The sequence below is a fragment of the Hyla sarda genome, chromosome 12 (genome assembly GCF_029499605.1).
Source record: "Hyla sarda isolate aHylSar1 chromosome 12, aHylSar1.hap1, whole genome shotgun sequence".
Classification (NCBI taxonomy): Eukaryota; Metazoa; Chordata; class Amphibia; order Anura; family Hylidae; genus Hyla; species Hyla sarda.
The window spans coordinates 67,124,058-67,146,761 of NC_079200.1; the positions used below are offsets into that span (position 1 = coordinate 67,124,058).

Below are 22,704 nucleotides of genomic sequence, written 5' to 3' on the forward strand. Positions count from 1 at the left end.
TGGGAGGGGGCGTGATGACCGCCACGCCCCCTCCCATAGACTTGTATTGAAAGGGGTGGGCCGTGACATCACGAGGGGCGGAGCCGTGACGTAACGATGCTCCGGCCCCTGTACTGCCCATCATTACATGCAGAGCGAACTCGCTCTGTGCTGTAATGATAGCGCGGTGCCGCAGCGGGGATCCCAGAGGTCCCCAGCAGCGGGACCGCGGCGATCTGACATCTTATCCCCTATCCTTTGGATAGGGGATAAGATGTCTAGGGGCGGAGTACCCCTTTAAGGACCTTGGCATTTTTTGCACATCTGACCACTGTCACTTTAAGCATTAATAACTCTGGGATGCTTTTACCTTTAGTTTTTTCGTGACATATTCTACTTTTCATAAACACTATGAACCCTGAAAAAAGTGCGTGGATCCTACTCCTAAAACATATTAAGTACATGAAAAAAGGAGCATATACAGATCCATAATAACAAAATAGCAAAATTTTATTGACACATAAATACAAAATTAAAAAGACATACATTTAAACACAAGTAAAATGCATATATAACTGCAGACACAGCTGAAGATCCGCAGCCACAGGGGCACCGAAAAATAGGGGGTGGTCGGGTGGGGCTCAAATGCTACTGTAGGTGTGACTCACATAATATAAAAAATGACACCTAAAGAAATGCCCAAAGGGAAATAATGATATAAGTGATCATGGAGGGAAATAAACAAACTTAGACCCCCGCAAAAAACATGTTAGTAACCTGAACAGTGAAATAGGTATCCTAATAATAAAGTGGTATCGTCACAGCATAGAGCACCAAGCAGAAATAACAAAATATACAGGTATAGTTACCAAGAGACAAAGTGACACAAGCGCACCAGACCACCCTCACCCAACGTTTCACCAATAAGGCTCCTTTTGTACTTAATATTCTACTTTATGTTAGTGGTAAATGTTCGTCAATACTTGCATCATTTCTTGGTGAAAAATTCAAAAATTTGATTAAAAAAAAATAAAAAATAGCATTTTTTTAAAACTTTGAAGCTCTCTGCTTGTAAGGAAAATGGATATTCCAAAGAAATTATATATTGATTCACATATACAATATTTCTCCTTTATGTTTGCATCATATAGTTGACATGTTTTTACTTTTGGAAGACATCAGAGGACTTCAAAGTTCAGCAGCAGTTTTCCAATTTGTCCCCAAATTTTCAAGATCAAAATTTTTCAGGGACCAGTTCAGTTTTGAAGTGGATTTGAAGAACCTTTATATTAGAAATACCCCACAAATGACCCCATTATAAAAACTGCACCCGTCAAAGTATTCAAATTTAAATTCAAAACATTTTTTAACCTTTTAGGTGTTTCACAGGAATAGCAGCAAAGTCAAGGAGAAAATTCAAAATCTTAATTTTTTACACTCGCATGTTCTTGTAGACCCAGTTTTTGAATTTTTACAAGGGGTAAAAGGAGAGAAATCTTCCTAAAATGTGTAACCCAATTTCTCTTGAGTAAGGAAATACCTCATATGTGGATGTAAAGTGCTCTGTGGGTGCACTACAAGGCTCAGAAGGGAAGGAGCGACAATGGGAGTAAGTTTTTCTGAAATGTTTTTTTGGGGGGCATGTCACATTTAAGAAGCCCGTTAAAGGTGCCAGAGCAGCAAAAAAAATAAAAATAACACATGGCATACTATTTTGGAAACTACACCCCTCAAGAAATGTAACAAGGGGTACAATGAGCCTTAACACCCCATGGGTGTTTGACGACTTTGGATGTGTAAATTAATTATTATTAGAATTTTTTTTTACTAAAATACATTTTTTTCCCCCAAATCTTACATTTTTACTAGAGGTAATAGGAGAAAATGCCCTCCAAAATTTGTAGCCCCATTTTTATGGAAATACCCCATGTGTGGACGTCGACTGCACTGCGGGCGCACTAGAATGCTCAGAAGAGAAGGAGTCACATTTGCAAATTTTGCTGAAATGGGGGGGGACATGTCGCATTTAGGAAGCCCTTATGGTGCCAGAACAGCAAAAAAAAACAAAAACACACATTTCATACTATCTTGGAAACTACACCCCTCTAGGGATGTAACAAGGGGTACAGTGAGCCTTAACATCCCACAGGTGTTTGATAAATGTTCATTAAAGTGGGATGTGAAAAAGAAAAACTTTATTTTTTACACTAAAATGCTGGGGTTACCCCAAATTTTTCATTTTCACAAGTAGTAACAGGAGAAAATGTCGCCGTAATACAGGGTGGGCCATTTATATGGATACACCTTAATAAAATGGGAATGGTTGGTGATATTAACTTACTGTTTGTGGCACATTAGTATATGTGAGGGGGAAACTTTTCAAGATGGGTGGTGACCATGGCGGCCATTTTGAAGTCGGCCATTTTGAATCCAACTTTTGTTTTTTCAATAGGAAGATGGTCATGTGACACATCAAACTTATTGGGAATTTCACAAGAAAAACAATGATGTACTTGGTTTTAACGTAACTTTATTCTTTCATGAGTTATTTACAAGTTTCTTACCACTTATAAAATGTATTCAATGTGCTGCCCATTGTGTTGGATTGTCAATGCAACCCTCTTCTCCCACTCTTCACACACTGATAACAACACCGCAGGAGAAATGCTAGCACAGGCTTCCAGTATCCATAGACGATATACGGTATATTTATACGGTATATTTTTCGCCATATAAGACGCACCCAATTTTAAAGGAGGAAAATCTAGAAAAAAAATATTCTGAACCAAATACAATGTAAAGTATAGGACAGTGATCTTCAACCTGCAGACCTCTAGATGTTGAAAAACTACAACTCCTGGCATGCCCGGACAGCCAACGGCTGTCCGGGCATGCCAGGAGTTGAAATTTTGTAACATCTGGAGGTCCGTGGTTGAAGACCACTGGTATAGGAGGTAATACTCATGTGTCCCCGCCGCTCTGGACCCGTCACCGCTGCCCTGGATGTCGCCCTCCATCGCTGTCGCCGCGTCCCTGGGGTGTCCCCGTCGCTCCGGAATGTCTCTGCTGCCCGGGTTCCTTTCTCTCCGTCATCACGTCGCTACACACGCCGCTCCTATTGGATGACGGGACGGTGTGCGCGACGACGAAGGAGAGCGACGGCCATGCAGGCGATCCCGGCACGGAGCAGTCATTTGCCGATCGGACACTGAGGAGGCAGGTAAGGTCCCTCCCGGTGTCCTGTAAGCTGTTTGGGATGCCACGATTTCACCGCGGCGGTCCCAAACAGCCCGACTGAGCAGCCGGGTTAGTTTCACTTTCCCTTCAGACGCGGCGGTCAGCTTTGATCGCCGCGTCTGAAGGGTTAATACAGGGCATCACCGCTATCGGTGATGTCCTGTATTAGCCGCGGGTCCCGGCCGTTGATGGCCGCAGGGACCGCAGGGACCGCCGTGATATGACAGGGTTTTAATGTGTATTTGCCGTATCAGACGCATCAACTTCCCCCCCTCCCCCCCAGTTTTGGGGAAGAAAAAGTGCGTCTTATACGCCGAAAAATACGGTATATAAAGCAAAGAAGTTTAGCAGGGTATGTGCTGCAATTAGGTTAAATGACGCAGTATTGTCTTTCTCTTTCTTTTGTTTGCCGTATTTGATGGAATGTAATTATGTATACGTATATTAATAAAGAAGAAGAAAAAAAAACACAGCAATGATCAGCGTTATCGGCGGTCGATTGCTCAAGCCCGGATTTCAGGCTTGGAGCAATCGCCGATCGGACACTCCAGAGGCAGGTAACGGACCATCCGCTTGCGTTCTAGCTGATCGTGATTTCACCCGATGGTCCCGATGAGCCCGACTGAGCTGCAGGGAGTGTATTTTTGTTACTTTAGAATCAACTTTGAACGCCGCATCTAAAGGGTTAATAGCATGCGGCACAATGATCAGTGCCGCACGCTATTAGCCCAGGGTCCCGGCTTTCAGTAGCCGCCGGGACCAACTCACTACGGGGTCCTTAAGAGGTTAAAATGATCTCCTACTTATATAGATTTGATTTTGTCGCACTTCTGGAAAAAATCATAACTACATGCAGGAAAATTGATACGTTTAAAATTGTCATCTTCTGACCCCTATAACTTTTTTATTTTTCTGTGTATGGGGCGGTATGAGGGCTTATTTTTTGCGCCGTGATCTGAAGTTTTTAGCAGTTTGTATTGATCGGACATTTTGATCACTTTTGATTCATTTTTTCATAATATAAAAAGTGACCAAAATACGCTATTTCTGACTTTGGAATTTATTTTTTCGTGTACGCCATTGACCGTGCAGTTTAATTAACAATATATTTTTATAGTTCAGACATTTACGCACGTGGCGATACCACATATATTTTTATTTACACTTTTATATTTTTAAATGGGAAAAGGGGGGTGATTCAAACTTTTATTAGGGGAGGGGTTCAATTATCTTTTTTTTTCCCACTTTTTGTTTTTGCAGTGTTATAGCTCCCATAGGGGGCTATAACATTGCATACACTGATCTCTTAAACTGTTCACTGCTATGCCATAGCATTGCACTGATCTGTATTTCTGCGGCTTGACTGCTCCTGCCTGGATCTCAGGCACAGAGCAGTCATTTGGCGAGACAGCGAGGAGGCAGGTAGGGATCCTCCTCGTGTCCTTCAAGCTGTTCAGGATGCACTGCGGCGGTCTCGAACAGCACCACTGAACAAACTGGCAATGTTTACTTTCGTTTTAGACACGGCGATCAAGTTTGACATTATTACGCTGCTGCGCCGGCGCGGCGTGCGTAGTGACGTAATAACGACGCTGGAAAACGAGGCCCGGACCCTGGAGAAGATGCGCAAGACACCGGAGGATCGCGAAGTGGACCCGGAGCATCGGGAATAGGTAAGTGAACCTGCTGGGGCACATTACACTGCTATCCGACAGCAGCTTAAGCATTTTGCGCTGTCGGATAGCAGTTAATGCGATGGCCCCGACATATAAAAGCATCGTATGTCGATGCTGACATCGACATACGATGGCCTCTGAGAGGCCATCGTATGTCGATTTTATCATATGTCGGGGCCATCGTAGGTCGGGGGGTTACTGTATATATATATAGAGAGAGAGAGAAAGACCTCTGTGCAAGTCAAAACGTCGCATTACCTGTATTGCATGGGTGAATAAACCACCACATCACTGTGCATCATCCATCTTTCCTTTTTCTATATATATGCAATGCATAAAGGGAATGTATATATATATATATATATATATATATATATATATATATATACACAGTTACCCCCCCCCCCCCGACCTACGATGGCCCCGACATACGATAATTTCAACATGGGATGGCTTCTCGCATGTTGAAGGCAGCATCAACATACGATGCTTTTGTATGTCGGGGCCATCGCATAAACGGCTATCCGGCAGCGCAGACTGCTTCAGCTGCCATCGGATAGCCGTTTATGGTGCCCCGTGTGCTCCGGTGATGGTCTCCTACTTGTCCTTGGGGCTCCTGCGCGTCCTCTTCGGGATCCCCTGCATCGCCGGTGCTCTCCATCGTCGTCATCACGTTGCTGTGCACGCCGTCCCGTCATCCAATAGGAGCGGCGTGCGTAACGACGTGATGGCGGCGACGGAGAGAGAAGATGCCGGGGAAGCAGAGGCCTTGCTGGAGCGTCGGGGACACCCCGGGGACACGGCGACAGCAATGGAGGGCGACATCCAGGGCAGCAGTGATGGTCCGGAGCGGCGGGGACAGGTGAGTACAACTTCCTCTACCAGTGGTCTTCAACCGGCGGACCTCCAGATGTTGCAAAACTACAACTCCCAGCATGCCCGGACAGCCAAGGGCTGTCTGGGCATGCTGGGTATTGTAGTTTTGCAACATCTGGAGGTCTGCAGGTTGTAGACCACTGTCCCATACTTTACATTGCACGGATCCCTCAACATACGATGGTTTCAACAAACGATGGTCCATTTGGAACGGGTTATCATTGTATGTTGAGGGACCACTGTATACTGAATAAAGGGGATGGATCAGGGCATGGAGAAAAATGTGGATGGATAGCTCGAAAGCCACAGGTTGGGGAACACTGGGCTGACAAAACATGTTCACAAGGACTGAGGGAGATGTATCCTGTGCAGAAGAAAAGTTGATCATTTGCTCATTCTGCACATGTTTTGATAAATTCCCCCCCCCCCCCCCAATGATCCTGATAGATTCCTTATTTTGCCATTAAATTCTGTTGAATCCAATAGAAAGGCATCTCTTTGTACACAAATACCATATATACTTGAGTATAAGCCGACCCGAATATAAGCTGAGGCCCCTAATTTTACCCCAAAAACCCAGGAAAAGTTATTGACTCGACTATAAGCCTAGGGTGGCAAATACATCATCCCCCATGTCATCATCCAGACCCCCGTCATCATCCCCCCCCTTCATCATTACCGCCTGTCAATCCCTTCATCAGTGGTCTTCAACCTGCAAATTTCCAGATGTTGCAAAACTACAACTCCCAGCATGCCCGGACAGCCATTGGCTGTCCAGGCATGCTGGGAGTTGTAGTTTTGAAACCTCTGGAGGTCCGCAGGTTGAAGACCACTGCGGCCTTCGTCATCATCCAGCCCCCCCCTTTTGTTTTGTACTCACCTCCCCTCGGCGGGACGTTAGGGTGAGCTGGTCCGGGACATCTATGCTGCAGGGACCGTCCGGTGAGGATGTTTAGTCGTTGTGGGCTGTCCATTTTTACTGGGGGGCCTCTTCTCCTCGCTTCGGCCCCGACCCCGGAGTAGTGACGTTGCCTTGACAATGACGCACAGGGACGTTCATGCGCGTCGTCGTCAAGACAACGTCACTACTCCGGGGCCGAAGGGGGGAGAAGAGGTCCCCCCATTGAAAATGGACAGCCCGCAACGACTAACCATCCCCACCGGACGGTCCCTGCAGCATAGATGTCCTGGACCAGCTCAGAGTATAAGCTGAGGGGGCGTTTTCAGCACGAAAAATTGTGCTGAAAAACTCTGCTTATACTCGAGTATATACGGTAAGTAAATTTTTTGGCACTTCTTTGGGCTACAGATTTAGCTGTAGCCCAAAACACAGCAGTGCATACAGCCAAAAGGCTGCGCACACCTAGGGGGAGATTTATCAAAACCTGTGTTGAGGAAGATTGCTGCAGTTGCCCATGACAACCAGATTGTTTCTTTAATTTTTAATGAGGCCTGTAAAAAAAATATATATGAAAGAATCAACCACTTTTTCTCTACACAAGTTTTGATAAATCTCCCCCACTGTGTAAACATAGGTGTTTACGCACAGTCATTTGTTTCATTTCTTTCACCTGTAAAATCATCCAAAAATAGCCATAGGGGGAAGATTTATCAAAACCTTGCAGAGGAAAAGAGGTGCAGTTGCCCATAGCAACCAATAAGATTGCTTCTTTTTTTTCCCCCCCCACAGGCCTCTTTATAAATGAAAGAAGCAATCTGATTGGTTGCTATGGGCAACTGCACCTCTCTTTCTCTGCGCAGGTTTTGATAAATCTCCCCCATAGTCTGTTCTACCCTTTTACATTTCTGCCTTTACTATAAAGTTTCTGTATCTGGATGTTTCTTCTCCATGTCCAGAGGCTGTATCTAAAGCTTAGGGAGGAGACGTATTAAACTGAAATAGGGTTTTTGTTCTTGGTGTTATAGTGGCGTCATACAATACATTATGTACACATATTTCACATAGTTATGCATGGGAGAGTTAGAAGATACATTTTTGAGGTAATAATGGAAGAATAAAGGAAATTACTTAAAGGTGTATTCCAGGAAAAAACTTTTTTTTATATATATCAACTGGTTCCAGAAAGTTAAACAGATTTGTAAATTACTTATATTAAAAAATCTTAATCCTTTCAGTACTTATGAGCTTCTGAAGTTAAGGTTGTTCTTTTCTGTCTAAGTGATCTCTGATGACATGTGTCTCGGGAAATGCCCAGTTTAGAAGCAAATTCCCATAGAAAACCTCTTCTAAACTGGGCGGTTCCCGAGACACGTGTCATCAGAGATTACTTAGACAGAAAAGAACAACCTAAACTTCAGAAGCTCATAAGTACTGAAAGGATTAAGATTTTTTAATAGAAGTAATTTACAAATCTGTTTAACTTTCTGGAGCCAGTTGATATATTAAAAAAAGTTTTTTCCTGGATAACCCCTTTAAGGCTGTTGTCACGCATAGTTTCATTAGAAAAATACTGCAATCTTTTTATGCTGAGAACAATGGCCATATTTAGCTGGGAGTCAACCGTGAAATATAAAACGCTGTACCTGTAATACTTTTTTGTTGTTACTGTGTTTGTTTTTTCTCATTTCAGTTTTTGGGGTCAGTGACAGATCTAGGTATGGCTTTTTTTAGGCAGTCTGTGGCCGATTGGGCCACCGGATCACCAATGATGCTTGCAAATTTTAGTTTACCCTTATTAATACATTTGCATAATTTAATTTTTTTAATTTAGCATAAGACCTCAACATAACAAAGTGTGAATAAAGTAAGTGTTGGAAAACATTCCGAATGCACTGTGTGTTTGAAAGTTGCAGAACTTCTTGACTTGCCTTTGTTAATGTTTTCTGCATTAAAACCAGAAAGGCCTTTTATTGTGCTTAAATTGTTTAAAGGGGTATTCCAGGTAAAAAAAAATTTTTTTTTAAATATATATATATATATATATATATATATCAACTGGCTCCAGAAAGTTAAACAGATTTGTAAATCACTTCTATTTATAAAATCTTAATCCTTCTAGTAGTTAACAGCTGCTGAAGTTGAGTTGTTCTTTTCTTTTTGTTGACACCTCTGCTTGTCTCATGAACTGTCCAAAGCATTAGAAGTTTGCTATGGGGATTTGCTCCTACTCTGGACAGTTCCTGACATGGACAGAGGTGTCAGCAGAGAGAGCACTGTTGTCAGCCAGAAAAGAACAATTCAACTTCAGCAGCTGATAACTACTGGAAAGATTAAGATTTTTTAATAGAAGTAATATACAAATCTGTTTAACTTTCTGGAGCCAGTTGATATATATAAAAAAAAATTTTTTCCTGGATAACCCCTTTAATCTTTGTTGCTTCTTTATCATCTCCCCTTTTGGCCACACAAATGACATTTATCAAGTCTTTCCTGTCGCTCCTGTTTCTGTTAATTCAGCGAGATGACATGAAGTTCTGCTGTGTAGCCTTAGAATGTCCTGACTACATACTTGCTGAATCCAAGGCTGTTTCTGGAATTTTTCCATAGCGGAGGCTTCCTCTGGGGGCAGCACTTTATCAGTAGCTCCAATCTGTCTTGGAATATACCATCCTTAACCACTAGAGAGAGTCAGAGCAAAGAGAATGGCCTGACAACAACTATCCAATGTCCCTTGTCACATCTCTGCTTGTGGACGGATTCATTTCAAGTGTCAGCATGTGACTAACATATAGTAACTTCTGGTCCTGATAGATTGCTTTGTAAGATTACAAATTATCTTTGGGTGTCAGCTGATGAAGACAAGCATTGTACACACACACAATCAGATCACAATCAGATCTGGCCTGGTCCCTATCATCTATTTCAGTCTTCCCCAAACTGTGGCTCTCCAGCTGTTGCAAAACTACAACTCTTAGCATGCCTGACAAAACAATGTTAAAAAAAAACCTGCAACTCCCATTGAGCCATGACAGCTTTTGACTGGGGTACTTAAAGGGGTACTCCACCCCTAGACATCTTATCTCCTATTCAAAGGATAGGGGATAAGATGTCAGATCGCCGAGGTCCCGCTGCTGGGGACCCCGGGGATCGCTGCTGCAGCACCCCGCTATCATTACTGCGCAGAGCGAGATCGCTCTGCACATAATGACGGGCGATACAGGGGCCGGAGCATCGTTACGTCACGGCTCCGCCCCTCGTGACGTCACGGCTCCGCCCCTCGTGACGTCACGGTCCGCCCCCGTAAATACAAGTCTATGGGAGGGGGCGTGGCGGTCGTCACGCCCCCTGCCATAGACTTGCATTAAGGGGACGGGCCGTGATGTCATGAGGGGCGGAGTCATGACGTCACGCTGCTCCGGCCCCTGTATCGCCAGTCATTACGCACAGAGCAAACTCGCTCTGTGCAGTAATGATAGCGGGGTGCTGCAGCAGCGATCCCCGGGGTCCCCAGCAGCGGGACCGCGGCGATCTAACATCTTATCCCCTATCCTTTGGATAGGGGATAAGATGCTAGGGGCGGAGTACCCCTTTAAAGGGGTACTCCAGTGGAATTTTTTTTTTTTTTAAATCAACTGGTGCCAGAAAGTTATACAGATTTGTAAATTATTTCTATTTAAAAAAATCTTAATCCTTCCAGTACTTATCGGCTGATGCATGCTCCAGAGGAAGTTCTTTTCTTGTTGAAATTTCTGTCTGACCACAGTGCTCTCTGCTGACACCTCTGTCCATATCTGGAAAGGTTTGCCATGGGGATTTTCTCCTACTCTAGACAGTTCCTGACACAGACATAGGTGTCAGCAGAGAGCACTGTTGGTCAGACAGAAAGGAAAAAAAATAAAAAATAAGAACTTCCTCTGTAGTATACAGCAGCTGAAAAGTACTGGAAGGATTAAGATTTTTAAATAGAAGTAATTTAAAAATCTGTTTAACTTTCTGGCACCAGTTGATTTAAAAAAAATATTTTCCACCGGAGTACCCCTTTAAGCATAGACCACTGCAGAAGAGCTGACACTCTAATCTCTGAAGCAGGAATTGTCATCATCCTGTGTCTCTCTGGTCTTCTTATATAATGGGAAATATAAGTTCCGGTTACCAGGTATAGGGGGAGGGGACAGTGGGGGTTTGCAGCAGAATGGGAATAGGTTGTTCCTCTTTGGGGTTTTGCTGGGCCCAGTGTTCCGGTCCACATGGTCTAATAGAAATACAGCCTTCCCTTTTCTAGCATCCTTAAAAGACTGGCAACAGGTGGGTCGTGGTGAGTTCCTCTTCTCTGTCCCCTCACTTCTCCATACTAGAGGGCTGTATACCTGCATTAACCCATTCAGTGGGGATTATGTGCTGTTCTGCTTTGTACATGGTATTCAGCAAATAGGATACTAATTATGAATTCATAGTGCCGTCACTCCCTGTTGTGACCATCAGCCCTATACCCACCACATGACCCTGACTGGACAATCTGCATCTGCTGCCTTGTGGCTCTGCCTTGACCATCTACACCTGCCTCCATGTGACCCTGCCATGACCATCTATGCCTGGTATTATGTGACCCTACCGTGACTGTCTGCACCTAGCATCGCTTGATTCTTTTTATGAATATCTACAATTACCAGCTTGTGACCTCGTATGTCTTAGGGGGGATTAAACTGGCAGAGTCACTGGTAGAGAAGGATCTGGGTGTACTTGTAGATCACAGACTACAGAATAGCATGCAATGTCAGGCTGCTGCTTCCAAAGCCGGCAGGATATTGTCATGTATCAAAAGAGGCATGGACTCAAGGGACAGGGACATAATACTCCCCCTTTATAAAGCATTGGTACGGCCTCACCTGGAATATGCTGTTCAGTTTTGGGCACCTGTCCATAAAAGGGACACTGCGGAGTTGGAAAGGGTGCAGAGACGCGCGACTAAACTAATATGGGGAATGGAACATCTTAGCTATGAGGAGCGATTAAAGGAGTTACAATTGTTTAGTCTTGAGAAGAGACATTTAAGGGGGGATATGATAAACGTATATAAGTATATTAATGGCCCATACAAAAAATATGGAGAAAAACTGTTCCAGGTTAAACCCCCCCAAAGGACGAGGGGGCACTCCCTCCGTCTGGAGAAGAAAAAGTTTAGTCTCAAGGGGCGACACGCCTTCTTTACCATGAGAACTGTGAACTTATGGAACAGTCTACCTCAGGAACTGGTCACAGCAGGAACAATTAACAGCTTTAAAACAGGATTAGATACATTCCTGGAACAAAATAAGATTAATGCTTATGAAGAAATATAAAATCTCATCCCTTCCCCAATATCGCGCCACACCCCTACCCCTTAATTCCCTGGTTGAACTTGATGGACATATGTCTTTTTTCGACCGTACTAACTATGTAACTATGTAACTATGTAACCTGTCACAATCATCTACATCCGCAAGCATATTCCCCTGTCGTGACCACACCATGCACCACATGACCTTGTCTTGACCATCTGCACCCACCACCATTTGACCTTGTTGTAGCCATCTATGCATGCATCGAGTCATGACTATCTACCCCCGCCGCGATGTGACCCTGCCATGACCATCTAAATCTGGCATCATGTCATGACTAACTACACTTGTGTCCGGTATGACTGTCTACACATACCACTGTGGGACCCTATTGTGACCCTCTACACTCGGCACAGACTGACCTTCTCATGCACATCTACAAAGTGTAACCTTGTTATGATCAACTGCACCTTTTACTTACCCACCCTAATCATGGTCACCTAGTAATTTAAGACCCTCTTCCTAATAATATCCAGCCACTGCCCCTAACATATCTCTATACCTGGCACCATGTGACCATATGCTGATCATCTACTCTCAGTAATTGAAGACCTTGTCCTGATCATGTATACTCTATATAACCCCCATCTTGGTCTTCAAAACCCTGAGGGTCTATTCACATGGCAGAATTTCCGCTTGCGTAATGCCGCCTCAAATTAAAGCCCATAGACATCTATGGGATTCCGCACTCCCATTCACACTTCTGAATTTCCGCTTGAATGGGAAGTTTGAATGGGAGTGCGGAATCCCATAGAAGTCTATGGGCTTTAATTTGAGGCGGCATTACGCAAGCGGAAATTCTGCCATGTGAATAGACCCTTAGTTGGTCAAAATCAAGATTATTTAGACCCTGTATAGGCTGTGCAGTCTCCTATTGACACCTCAATCCATTAGTCCACATCATGGGCCATGCTATACTGGGCAACACAGTACATTATGTCAAGCACTATCTATATTCTGCTCCTAAATATGACTGAATGAAGTCTTTATTTCTTAGTGTTCAGGCCCGACCCACCTCCCCCTTCCACGTCCTGGAGGTACAAATCCTCCTTTGACCCTGAGAATTCCTGACCTGTTCCCCTCCCTCCAGGTGTGCCTCCCCCCCCTATTGCAGAACAAAGGGCAAAGCCCGCACCACCCCCACCACCTACAACAGCCAAAGTGCGTCCCCACTCCGGCAGTGGTAATGTATACCGGGAGGGGAAGGAGTTAAATGCTATAAACCTACACCTACTATATGTGAGGCTCATCCATCTTCATTTACAGTACTAACTCAGAGCTCAATACACATATAATAGGTTTTATTAAATAATGATGAAAATTGGTCATGCTTACAACAAAATTATGGTTACCTCATCGGACTTTACCATTTCTACTCTATTACTTAAAGGGGTATTCCAGGCCAAAACTTTTTTTTTTATATATATATCAACTGGCTCCGGAAAGTTAAATAGATTTGTAAATTACTTCTATTAAAAAATCTTAATCCTTCCAATAGTTATTAGCTTCTGAAGTTGAGTTGCTGTTTTCTGTCTAACTGCTTTCTGATGACTCACATCCCAGGAGCTGTGCAGTTCCTATGGGGATATTCTCCCATCATGCAAAGCTCTCGGGACGTGACATCATCATTGAGCAGTTAGACAGAAAATTTCAGAAGCTAATAACTATTGGAAGGATTAAGATTTTTTAATAGAAGTAATTTACAAATCTGTTTAAATTTCCGGAGCCAGTTGATATATAGAAAAAAGTTTTTGCCTGGAATACCCCTTGAATGATCAAATTTACATTGAATTATGGTTATCAATAGGCATGTTAGATTAAATCCTTAGTTCTGTTTAGGAGCCTGGCAGTATCCTGACTCACTCTCGGGCAGGCTGAGCGTGCATGCTTATAGAAAGGTTGGGGGAGATAGCTGTTGGCTAAATGCTTATGTTTGTATGTAGGACTAGCCTCAACTAACAGAATGAGGACCCAGAACAGGGCACATGCTGACACTTGTAATGTCCAGTAAATGCACAGGACCCTGATAAAAAAAAACAAGGGGTGGGATTTTGTTCAAAATAATAAGGACATGCTGACACTTGGGGTAGAGGACAATGGCATGCTGACACTTGGCGAATTAAGGTCTAAAGAAGTAATTTGTCTCCTTGGAGAAAACTCCAGGCTGGCATAGGGAGTCTTAAAGAGTACCTCTCATGATCTTGTTAAATTTTATAATCCTCCCAGGTCACTGCCCCCATCATGATAAACCACCCCCTGCCTTTATTTTTATTATTTTTTAGTTTTCTACCTTGATGTTGCTCTGTATTTTCTGCTCAGTCTCAGTCAGATTCACAGACTGGGAAGGGGGCGTTCCCCAGCAGGTGTGACATCATCTGAAGCCATACAGGGGAGAACTTCCTCCCTCACTCTGCTACACACAGCCCAGAGCAGTTCAGTATGAGATAGAGCTATGTTTTCATAAGGCTGTACCCCCCCCCCCCCCCCCTTAGCATTTCCTGATTTTGGACTTCTGCCAGCCCAGCAGGAGTCCAAAGTCTGTATAAGAGATAGGGGGAAATATGCTCTGGACAAGTAGGGAGACACCTAGGTGCAATAGGAAAAATTAGTTTTAAAGGCTAAACAATGCTTCCTCGGAAGAAAATATATGAAAGTTAGCTATATAGAAAGATGAAAGTTGACTTGCCAGCCTGTGAATATCCGATCTATAAAACAGTCTTAAAACATGATTGGCGATTATCAACCAACTAGATTCTCCTTCAAGGATGAGTTGACACCTGGGGTAGAAGGAATCATTGGCCCTGCTAAAGGACATGCTAAGACATGGGGAGGAAGGAGTTGTTGACACTTAGGGGACAAGAACATGATCACATTTTGGGGACAAGGACACAGATACCGGAGACAAGGACGCGCTGACACTTGGGGGAGAAGGACAGGTTGACTGACACCTTGTGGACAAAGATGTGCTGACACTTGGGGTGCAAGAACACACTGACACTTGGGGAAGAAGGACATCATGGACATGATGACACTTTGAGGACAAGAACAGATGAACAGAACATATTAGGGTCTGTTACAACTTGGACGCATTTAGGCTTTATGATGAAATAAGCTAAATTTGGAAGAATCCAATTAACTATAAGGATTGATTTTGTCGACCCCACCACCCCTATATACAGCCCCCCGATCCCCCCCCCCTTGATCATAGCTGATGAGCTTTAATATAAAATGCAGAATTTCTTGCGGCTGACTCCCAGTATCGTCCAGCATAGTTGACCTGGTTTTTACTGGGTTTTGTGCAGGAACATATGTGTAAAACAGGAATGTAGCACAGAGCTGCAGAGACACCTTTACACTGCTTGAGATGGCAGTGCCAAGGAGGCATCTGCTGTGCTGGGGGAAAGTACGTGATGTTTGCAGCTCTCACTAATGCCAATCCCCCACCCACCACTACCACTATTACCACTGAATGTTTGGCGTTATAACCCCCACCCCCATACCCCCACCTGCTATGAAAACTGCGGGTTTGGCAGCAAAGGGAAGGGGTCAGTTCTGAAAGCTAAACCAGGAATAGAAACCAAGGCATGAGGATGGGAGGGGAGGCTGGTAGGGAAAGAAAGGGGGGGAAACAGCCCCAGGGAGAGATAAGAAGGGGGTGGGGAGGAGAGAGAGAGGAAAGATATTAGTAGAAAGGTCAGAGAGGGGAAGAGAATGGGGGAAGGTAGAAATGGGAGATGAATTAACCCCTGAAGAGCCGCCAGTCACAATCACTAAGCACTCTGCCTGCACAAAGATGGGGGAGTAATGCAATTAGCTGGTGTCTGTCTATGGGGGGAGGAGGGGGAAAGGGAGCGGAGGAAGGACAAAAGAACAAGGCTACAGATAATATCCAGATATAGAAAGGTGAAGTAGACAGAGACAAAGGCAGGAGATACACAAACCTAGTCAAGTGCCCCTGACGCCAGGACATGGGGCTTCCAGATGCTCCAATGTGCACTTCTATATTTCCCTATATGTCTAGATGATATCGCATTAGATGAGATGCCATGTCCAGGCACCTGTTTAGCTGCACAGGTCCGGCTGCTGTGAATCTATACGTGTATATACCTGGGAGTAAATGTGCATGTATAGAGATGTTTACTAGTGTCCTGTATCCATACCCTTACCATATACAGTATCTATACCGTGCTATACCAGGCTATGATTATGTTGCCTTCTCCTATATACAGTAGCTATACCATGGATGATTGGAGGCTATATCTATGTTACTATCTCCTATATAGAGTATCTATACCATGTATGAACAGGTTCTATGACTATGGTACTAATCTCCTGTGTACAGTATACAATCATGGCCGTAATTGTTGGCACCCCTGAATTTTTCTACAAAATAAAGTATTTCTCATAGAAAAGGATTGCAGTAACACATGTTTTGCTATACACATGCTTATTTCCTTTGTGTGTATTAGAACTAAACCAAAAAAGGGAGGAAAAATTCCAAATTGGACATAATGTCACACCAAACTCCAAAAATGGGCTGGACAAAATTATTGGAACCCTTAACTTAACATTTGGTTGCACACCCTTTGGAAAAAATAACTGAAATCAGTCACTTCCTATAACCATCAATAAGCTACTTACACCTCTCAGCCGAAATGTTGGACCTCTCTTCCTTTGCAAACTGCTCCAGGTCTCTCTTATTGGAAGGCGCCTTTTCCCAACAGCAATTTTAAGATCTCTCCACAGGTGTTCAATGGTATTTAGATTTGGACTCATTGCTGGCCACTTCAGAACTCTCCAGCGCTTTGTTGCCATCCATTCTGGGTGCTTTTTGACGTATGTTTGGGGTCAATGTCCTGCTGGAAGACCCAAGATCTCGGACGCAAACCCAGCTTTCTGACACTGGGCTGTACAGTCTTACCCAAAATCCGTTGGTAATCCTCAGATTTCATGATGCCTTGCACACATTCAAGGCACCCAGTGCCAGAGGCAGCAAAACAACCCCAAAACATCATTGAACCTCCACCATATTTCATTGTAGGTACTGTGTTCTTTTTTTTGTAGGCCTCATTCCATTTTCGGTAAACAGTAGAATGATGTGCTTTACCAAGAAGCTCTATCTTGGTCTCATCTGTTCACAAGACGTTTTTCCAGAAGGATTTTGGCTTACTCAAGTTCATTTTGGCAAAATGTAGTCTTGCTTTTTTATGTCTCTGTGTCAGCAGTGGGGTCCTCCTGGGTCTCCTGCCATAGCGTTTCATTTCATTTAAATGTCGACAGATAGTTCGCGCTGACACTGATGCTCCCTGAACCTGCAGGACAGCTTGAATATCTTTGGAACTTGTTTGGGGCTGCTTATCCACCATCCGGATTATGCTGCGTTGACACCTTTTATCAATTTTTCTCTTCCGTCCAAACCCAGGGAGATTAGCTACAGTGCCATGGGTTGCAAACTTCTTGATAATGTTGCGCACTGTGGACAAAGGCAAATCTAGATCTCTGAAGATGGACTTGTAACCTTGATATTGTTGATATTTTTCCACAATTTTGGTTCTCAAGTTCTCAGACACTTCTCTTCTCCTCTTTCTGTTTTCCATGCTTAGTGTGGCACACACAGACACACAATGCCAAGACTAAGTGAACTTCTCTCCTTTTTATCTGCTTTCAGGTGTGATTTTTATATTGCCCACACCTGTTACTTGCCCCAGGTAAGTTTAAAGGAACATCACATGCTTTAAACAATCTTTTTTTTTCCACAATTTTGAAAGGGTGCCAATAATTTTGTCCAGCCCATTTTTGGAAGATGCCGATGGGCAATGGAAACGCATGGGGTCCAGGGGGGCACCTGCGAGGGTATCCTTCATCTGCTGTCCATTGCCATACTTTCCCAGTAGTATATATATTTGGCCGTATACAGGTTGTATTCTACTGTTATTTATATATTTTCCTATAGCCTTATTTTTTAAACTGAGGAAAGTTTTCATATCGGTATAAGCTATCGGCCTGAAACGTCACAGATTATCGGTATCGGCCCTAAAAAATCAATATCGGTCGATCCCTAATAAAAATCAATCATGGCTTATAAAAATCATCCAAGTATAAGCACAGGCATGGACAAAGCACTCCTCTGTGCTCTGTCTGATAGGACTCCTCTGTGCTCTCTCCTGTCTGATAGCACTCCTCTGTGTTCTCTCCTGTCTGGTAGCACTCCTCTGTGCTCTCTCCTGCCTGATAGGACTCCTCTGTGCTCTCTCCTGCCTCATAGGACTCCTCTGTGTTCTCTCCTGTCAGATAGGACTCCTCTGTGTTCTCTCCTGTCTAATAGTACTCCTCTGTGTTCTCTCCTGTCTGATAGCACTCCTCTGTGCTCTCTCCTGCCTGATAGGACTCATCTGTGCTCTCTCCTACCTGATAGGATTCCTCTGTGCTCTCTCCTGTCAGATAGGACTCCTCTGTGCTCTCTCCTGTTTGATAGCAATCCTCTGTGCTCTCTCCTGTCTGATAGCACTCCTCTGTGCTCTCTCCTGTCTGTTAGTCCTCCTCTGTGCTCTCTCCTGTCTGATAGCATTCCTCTGTGATCTCTCCTGTCTGATAGCATTCCTCTGGGCTCTCTCCTGTCTGATAGCACTGCTCTGTCCTCTCTCCTGTGTGATAGCACTCCTCTGTCCTCTCTCTCCTGTCTGATAGCACTCCTCTGTGCTCGCTCCTGTCTGATAGGACTCCTCTGTGTTCTCTCCTGTCTGATAGCACTCCTCTGTGCTCTCTCCTGTCTGATAGCACTCCTCTGTCCTGTCTGATAGCACTCCTCTGTCCTCTCTCCTGTCTGATAGGACTCCTCTGTGTTCTCTCCTGTCTGATAGCACTCCTCTGTGCTCTCTCCTGTCTGATAGTACTCCACTGTGCTCTCTCTTGTCTGATAGCACTCCTCTGTGTTCTCTCCTGTCTGATAGCACTTCTCTGGACTCTCTCCTGTCTGATAGCACTCCTCTGTCCTCTCTCCTGTCTGATAGCAGTCCTCTGTCCTCTCTCCTGTCTGATAGCACTCCTCTGTCCTCTCTCCTGTCTGATAGCACTCCTCTGTGCTCTCTCCTGCCTGATAGCACTCCTCTGTGCTCTCTCCTGTCTGATAGGACTCCTCTGTGCTCACTCCTGCCTGATAGCACTCCTCTGTGCTCTCTCCTGTCTGATAGGACTCCTCTGTGTTCCCCTGCCTCATAGCACTCCTCTGTGCTCTCTCCTGTCTGATAGGACTCCTCTGTGCTCTCTCCTGTCTGATAGGACTCCTCTGTGCTCTCTCCTGTCTGATAGGACTCCTCTGTGCTCACTCCTGCCTGATAGCACTCCTCTGTGCTCTCTCCTGTCTGATAGCACTCCTCTGTGTTCTCCCCTGCCTGATAGCACTCCTCTGTGCTCTCTCCTGTCTGATAGGACTCCTCTGTGCTCTCTCCTCTCTGATAGCACTTCTCTGTGCTCTCTCCTCTCTGATAGCACTCCTCACCACCACCCTCACTTACTGGACTTTGTCCATGCCTCTGCTTCAGCTTGGATAAAGCCATGATTTTTTTGTATCTGATAGTGCCCATTTAAACCCAACAGTCTGAGTATTGTTGCGGACCATGTCTATTCTGTTTTGACCCTAGTGTACTCATCTTCTAATGGCTACTTTCAGCAGGATAATGCGCCATGTCACAAAGCGCACAACATTTCATACATGACAATTAAATCACTGGACTCCAATGGCCTTCACAGTCACCAGATCTCAGTCCAATACATCACCTTTGGGATGTGGTGGAACGGGAGATTCGCCTCATGGATAGCACTCCTCTGGGATGTGGTGGAACGGGAGATTCGCCTCATGGATGTGCAGCTGACAAATCTGCAGCAACTGCATCATGTCCATATTGAGAACTGTGTGATGTCATCATGTCCATATGGAGGAACTGTGTGATGTCATCATGTCCATATGGAGGAACTGTGTGATGTCATCATGTCCATATGGAGGAACTGTGTGATGTCATCATGTCCATATGGAGGAACTGTGTGATGTCATCATGTCCATATGGAGGAACTGTGTGATGTCATCATGTCCATATGGAGAACTTTGTGATGTCATCATGTCCATATGGAGAACTGTGTGATGTCATCATGTCAATATGGAGGAACTTTGGGATGTCATCATGTCCAAATGGAGAACTGTGTGATGTCATCATGTCCATATGGAGAACTGTGTGATGTCATCATGTCCATATGGAGGAACTGTGTGATGTCATCATGTCCATATGGAGAAACTGTGTGATGTCATCATGTCCATATGGACCCAAAACTCTGAGAAATGTTTCCAGCACCTTGTTGAAAGTATGCCACTAAGAATGAAGGCAAAACCAGGTCCAACCTGGTACTAGAAAGGTGTACCTAATAAAGTGGGCAGTGAGTGTGCAAACCATGGATGGTCATGGCTATGATTATGCTGCTTTCTCCTATATACTGTATATATACTATAGGTGATTGGTGTCTATAACTATGTTACTAAGACAGCCCAACCCTTATATACAGTATGCATGTGTAGATGCTTGGAGACCTATAGTACAGCTTGGAGACGGGGGAGGTTAAGAACAATGGATAAGGAGATCCATGTGTTACAAACCTGCCGTGAAAATAAATGTAGCCCAAATAAATGTATCCCCAATGACTAAAACAATCCCATTAGCCCCAATAACTCAAAAAATCCCATTAGCCCTAATAACTAAAAAAAAATCCTATTAGCCCCAATAACTCAAAAAATCCCATTAGCCCTAAGAACTAAAAAAAAAATCCCATTAGTCAGATTGAATGTGTAAAACTAGATGGAAATGTAAAGTGTATGTTCACAAATGCCAGAAGTCTAGCAAGTAAAATGGGGGAGCTTGAGGCCTTGATACTAGAGGAACCCATTGATATGGTTTGGGTCACTGAGACATGGCTGGACTCCTCACATGACTGGGCTGTCAATCTCTAGGGGTTTGCACTGTTTCGCAGGGATAGGGTAAACAGGAAAGGTGGTGGAGTCTGTCTGTATGTAAGAAGTGGTATGAAAGTCAGTGTGAACGATGCCATAGTGTGTGATGATTCTGAGGATGTGGAATCACTGTGGGTAGAGTTACAAAAGGAGGCAAAGACTCAAAAGCTTATCTTTGGCGTAATCGATAGACTCCCCCCCCCCCCCCCCACAACACCACTGAGGAGATAGGTAAGCTGCATACACAAAATAGTGAGGGCTGCCCGGGCAGGTACAGTGGTAATAATGGGAGATTTTAACTATCCAGACATAGATTGGGCCGGGGTTTGGCTAATACAACTAAGGGGAGACAATTCCAGAATTTATTGCAGGATAACTCTATGGGCCAGTTTGTGGAGGAACCAAGAAGAAGTGATGTTCTGTTGGATTTGGTCATTTCCAACAATGCAAAGCTGGTTGGGAATGTAACTGTGCGTGAAAACTTTGGGAATAGCGACCACAATATTGGCTTAAAGCGTAGAAAACAAAGACAAGTTGGGGGGGGGCAAGAGCATAAAATTTAAAAAAGCAAATTTACCTGGGCTAAGAGCTGCCCTTTAGGACATAGACTGGGAGGAGGTGTTCTCAAATACTGATAAAGACGTTAAATAGGACATTTTAAAATCAACACTAAATAACTATACAACTAAATTTATTTCTAAGGGGAACAAGTATAAACGACTAAAACTTAATCCTTCATGGCTGACAACTGTTAAAAGAGCAATAAACAACAAAAAAAGTGCATTTAAAAAATACAAATTTGAGGGGTCAGCCATAGCATTTAAACTTTACAAAGAGCTTAACCACTTAAGGACCCAGGGCGTACCTGTACGCCCGTGGGAATTCTGGACCCCGCCGCTTGCCGGGTGGGGACCGGACCAGGATGCCTGCTGAAATCATTTACCCTGGGGGGTTGGGGTCCTGAAACCCCCCCATGTCGGCGATCAATTCAGATCAATTCAATCGGTGACCCGGAAAAAAAGGTGGCAGGAGTGAGGTGGCACTGGTGACAACTCACGATCGTCCTGATAAGTCGGCCGACAAGTCAGGACTCCTGCTATGGGGGAGTCCCTAACGGCACCTGCTCCGCCCCTATTGCGGAGGGCGAGAGCGGGTGCCATGGAGTCCGTACCTGAGTGGGGGCATCCAATTCCCGCCATCGGATCAGGGCCCCCAGGAGCGGAGACAGCGGCGGCAAGCAGGAGGATGATCACGCAGCAGCAGCAGGTAAGGCTGGACTCCTGTTGTTGCTTAGCAACAACTGCCAGCATGCACAAAAGGGCATGCTGGGAGTTGTTATGCAACAGCTGAAGGCACAACTATAACTCCCAGCATGCCCTTTGGTTGTTTGTGCATGCTGGGACTTATAGTTATGCAACAGCTGGAGGCACTTTTTTTTAAATAAAATGAAAAAGTGTGCCTACAGCTGTTGCATAACTACAACCCCCAGCATGCACAAACTACCAAAGGAAATGCTGGGAGTTGCAGTAGTGCACCTCCAGCTGTTGCATTACTAAAAGTCCCAGCATGCCCTTCGGCTGTAAGTTCATGCTGAGAGTTTTAGTTTTGCAACAGCTGGAGGCTTACTGGTTGCGAAACACTGAGTTAAGTAACAAACTCCCT

The 22,704-nt window shown here is 44.4% G+C and overlaps 1 protein-coding gene across 12 annotated transcripts in view; it reads right to left on the reverse strand.

Moving 5' to 3' along the window:
* The window catches only part of TPD52L2 (TPD52 like 2), a 63,576-nt gene extending 41,320 nt beyond the window's left edge, over positions 1-22,256 (reverse strand). For 11 of the 12 annotated variants that reach the window (XM_056548445.1, XM_056548444.1, XM_056548437.1 and 8 more), the window contains exon 1: positions 6,649-6,749. In XM_056548445.1, the coding sequence (XP_056404420.1) occupies positions 6,649-6,742 (94 nt within the window). In that variant the 5' untranslated portion in view covers positions 6,743-6,749. Of the gene's footprint in view, positions 1-6,648; positions 6,750-22,213 lie in introns of those variants that run through there. The other variant, XM_056548439.1, reaches the window with a different exon arrangement.
* Positions 22,257-22,704: the final 448 nt, after the last annotated feature.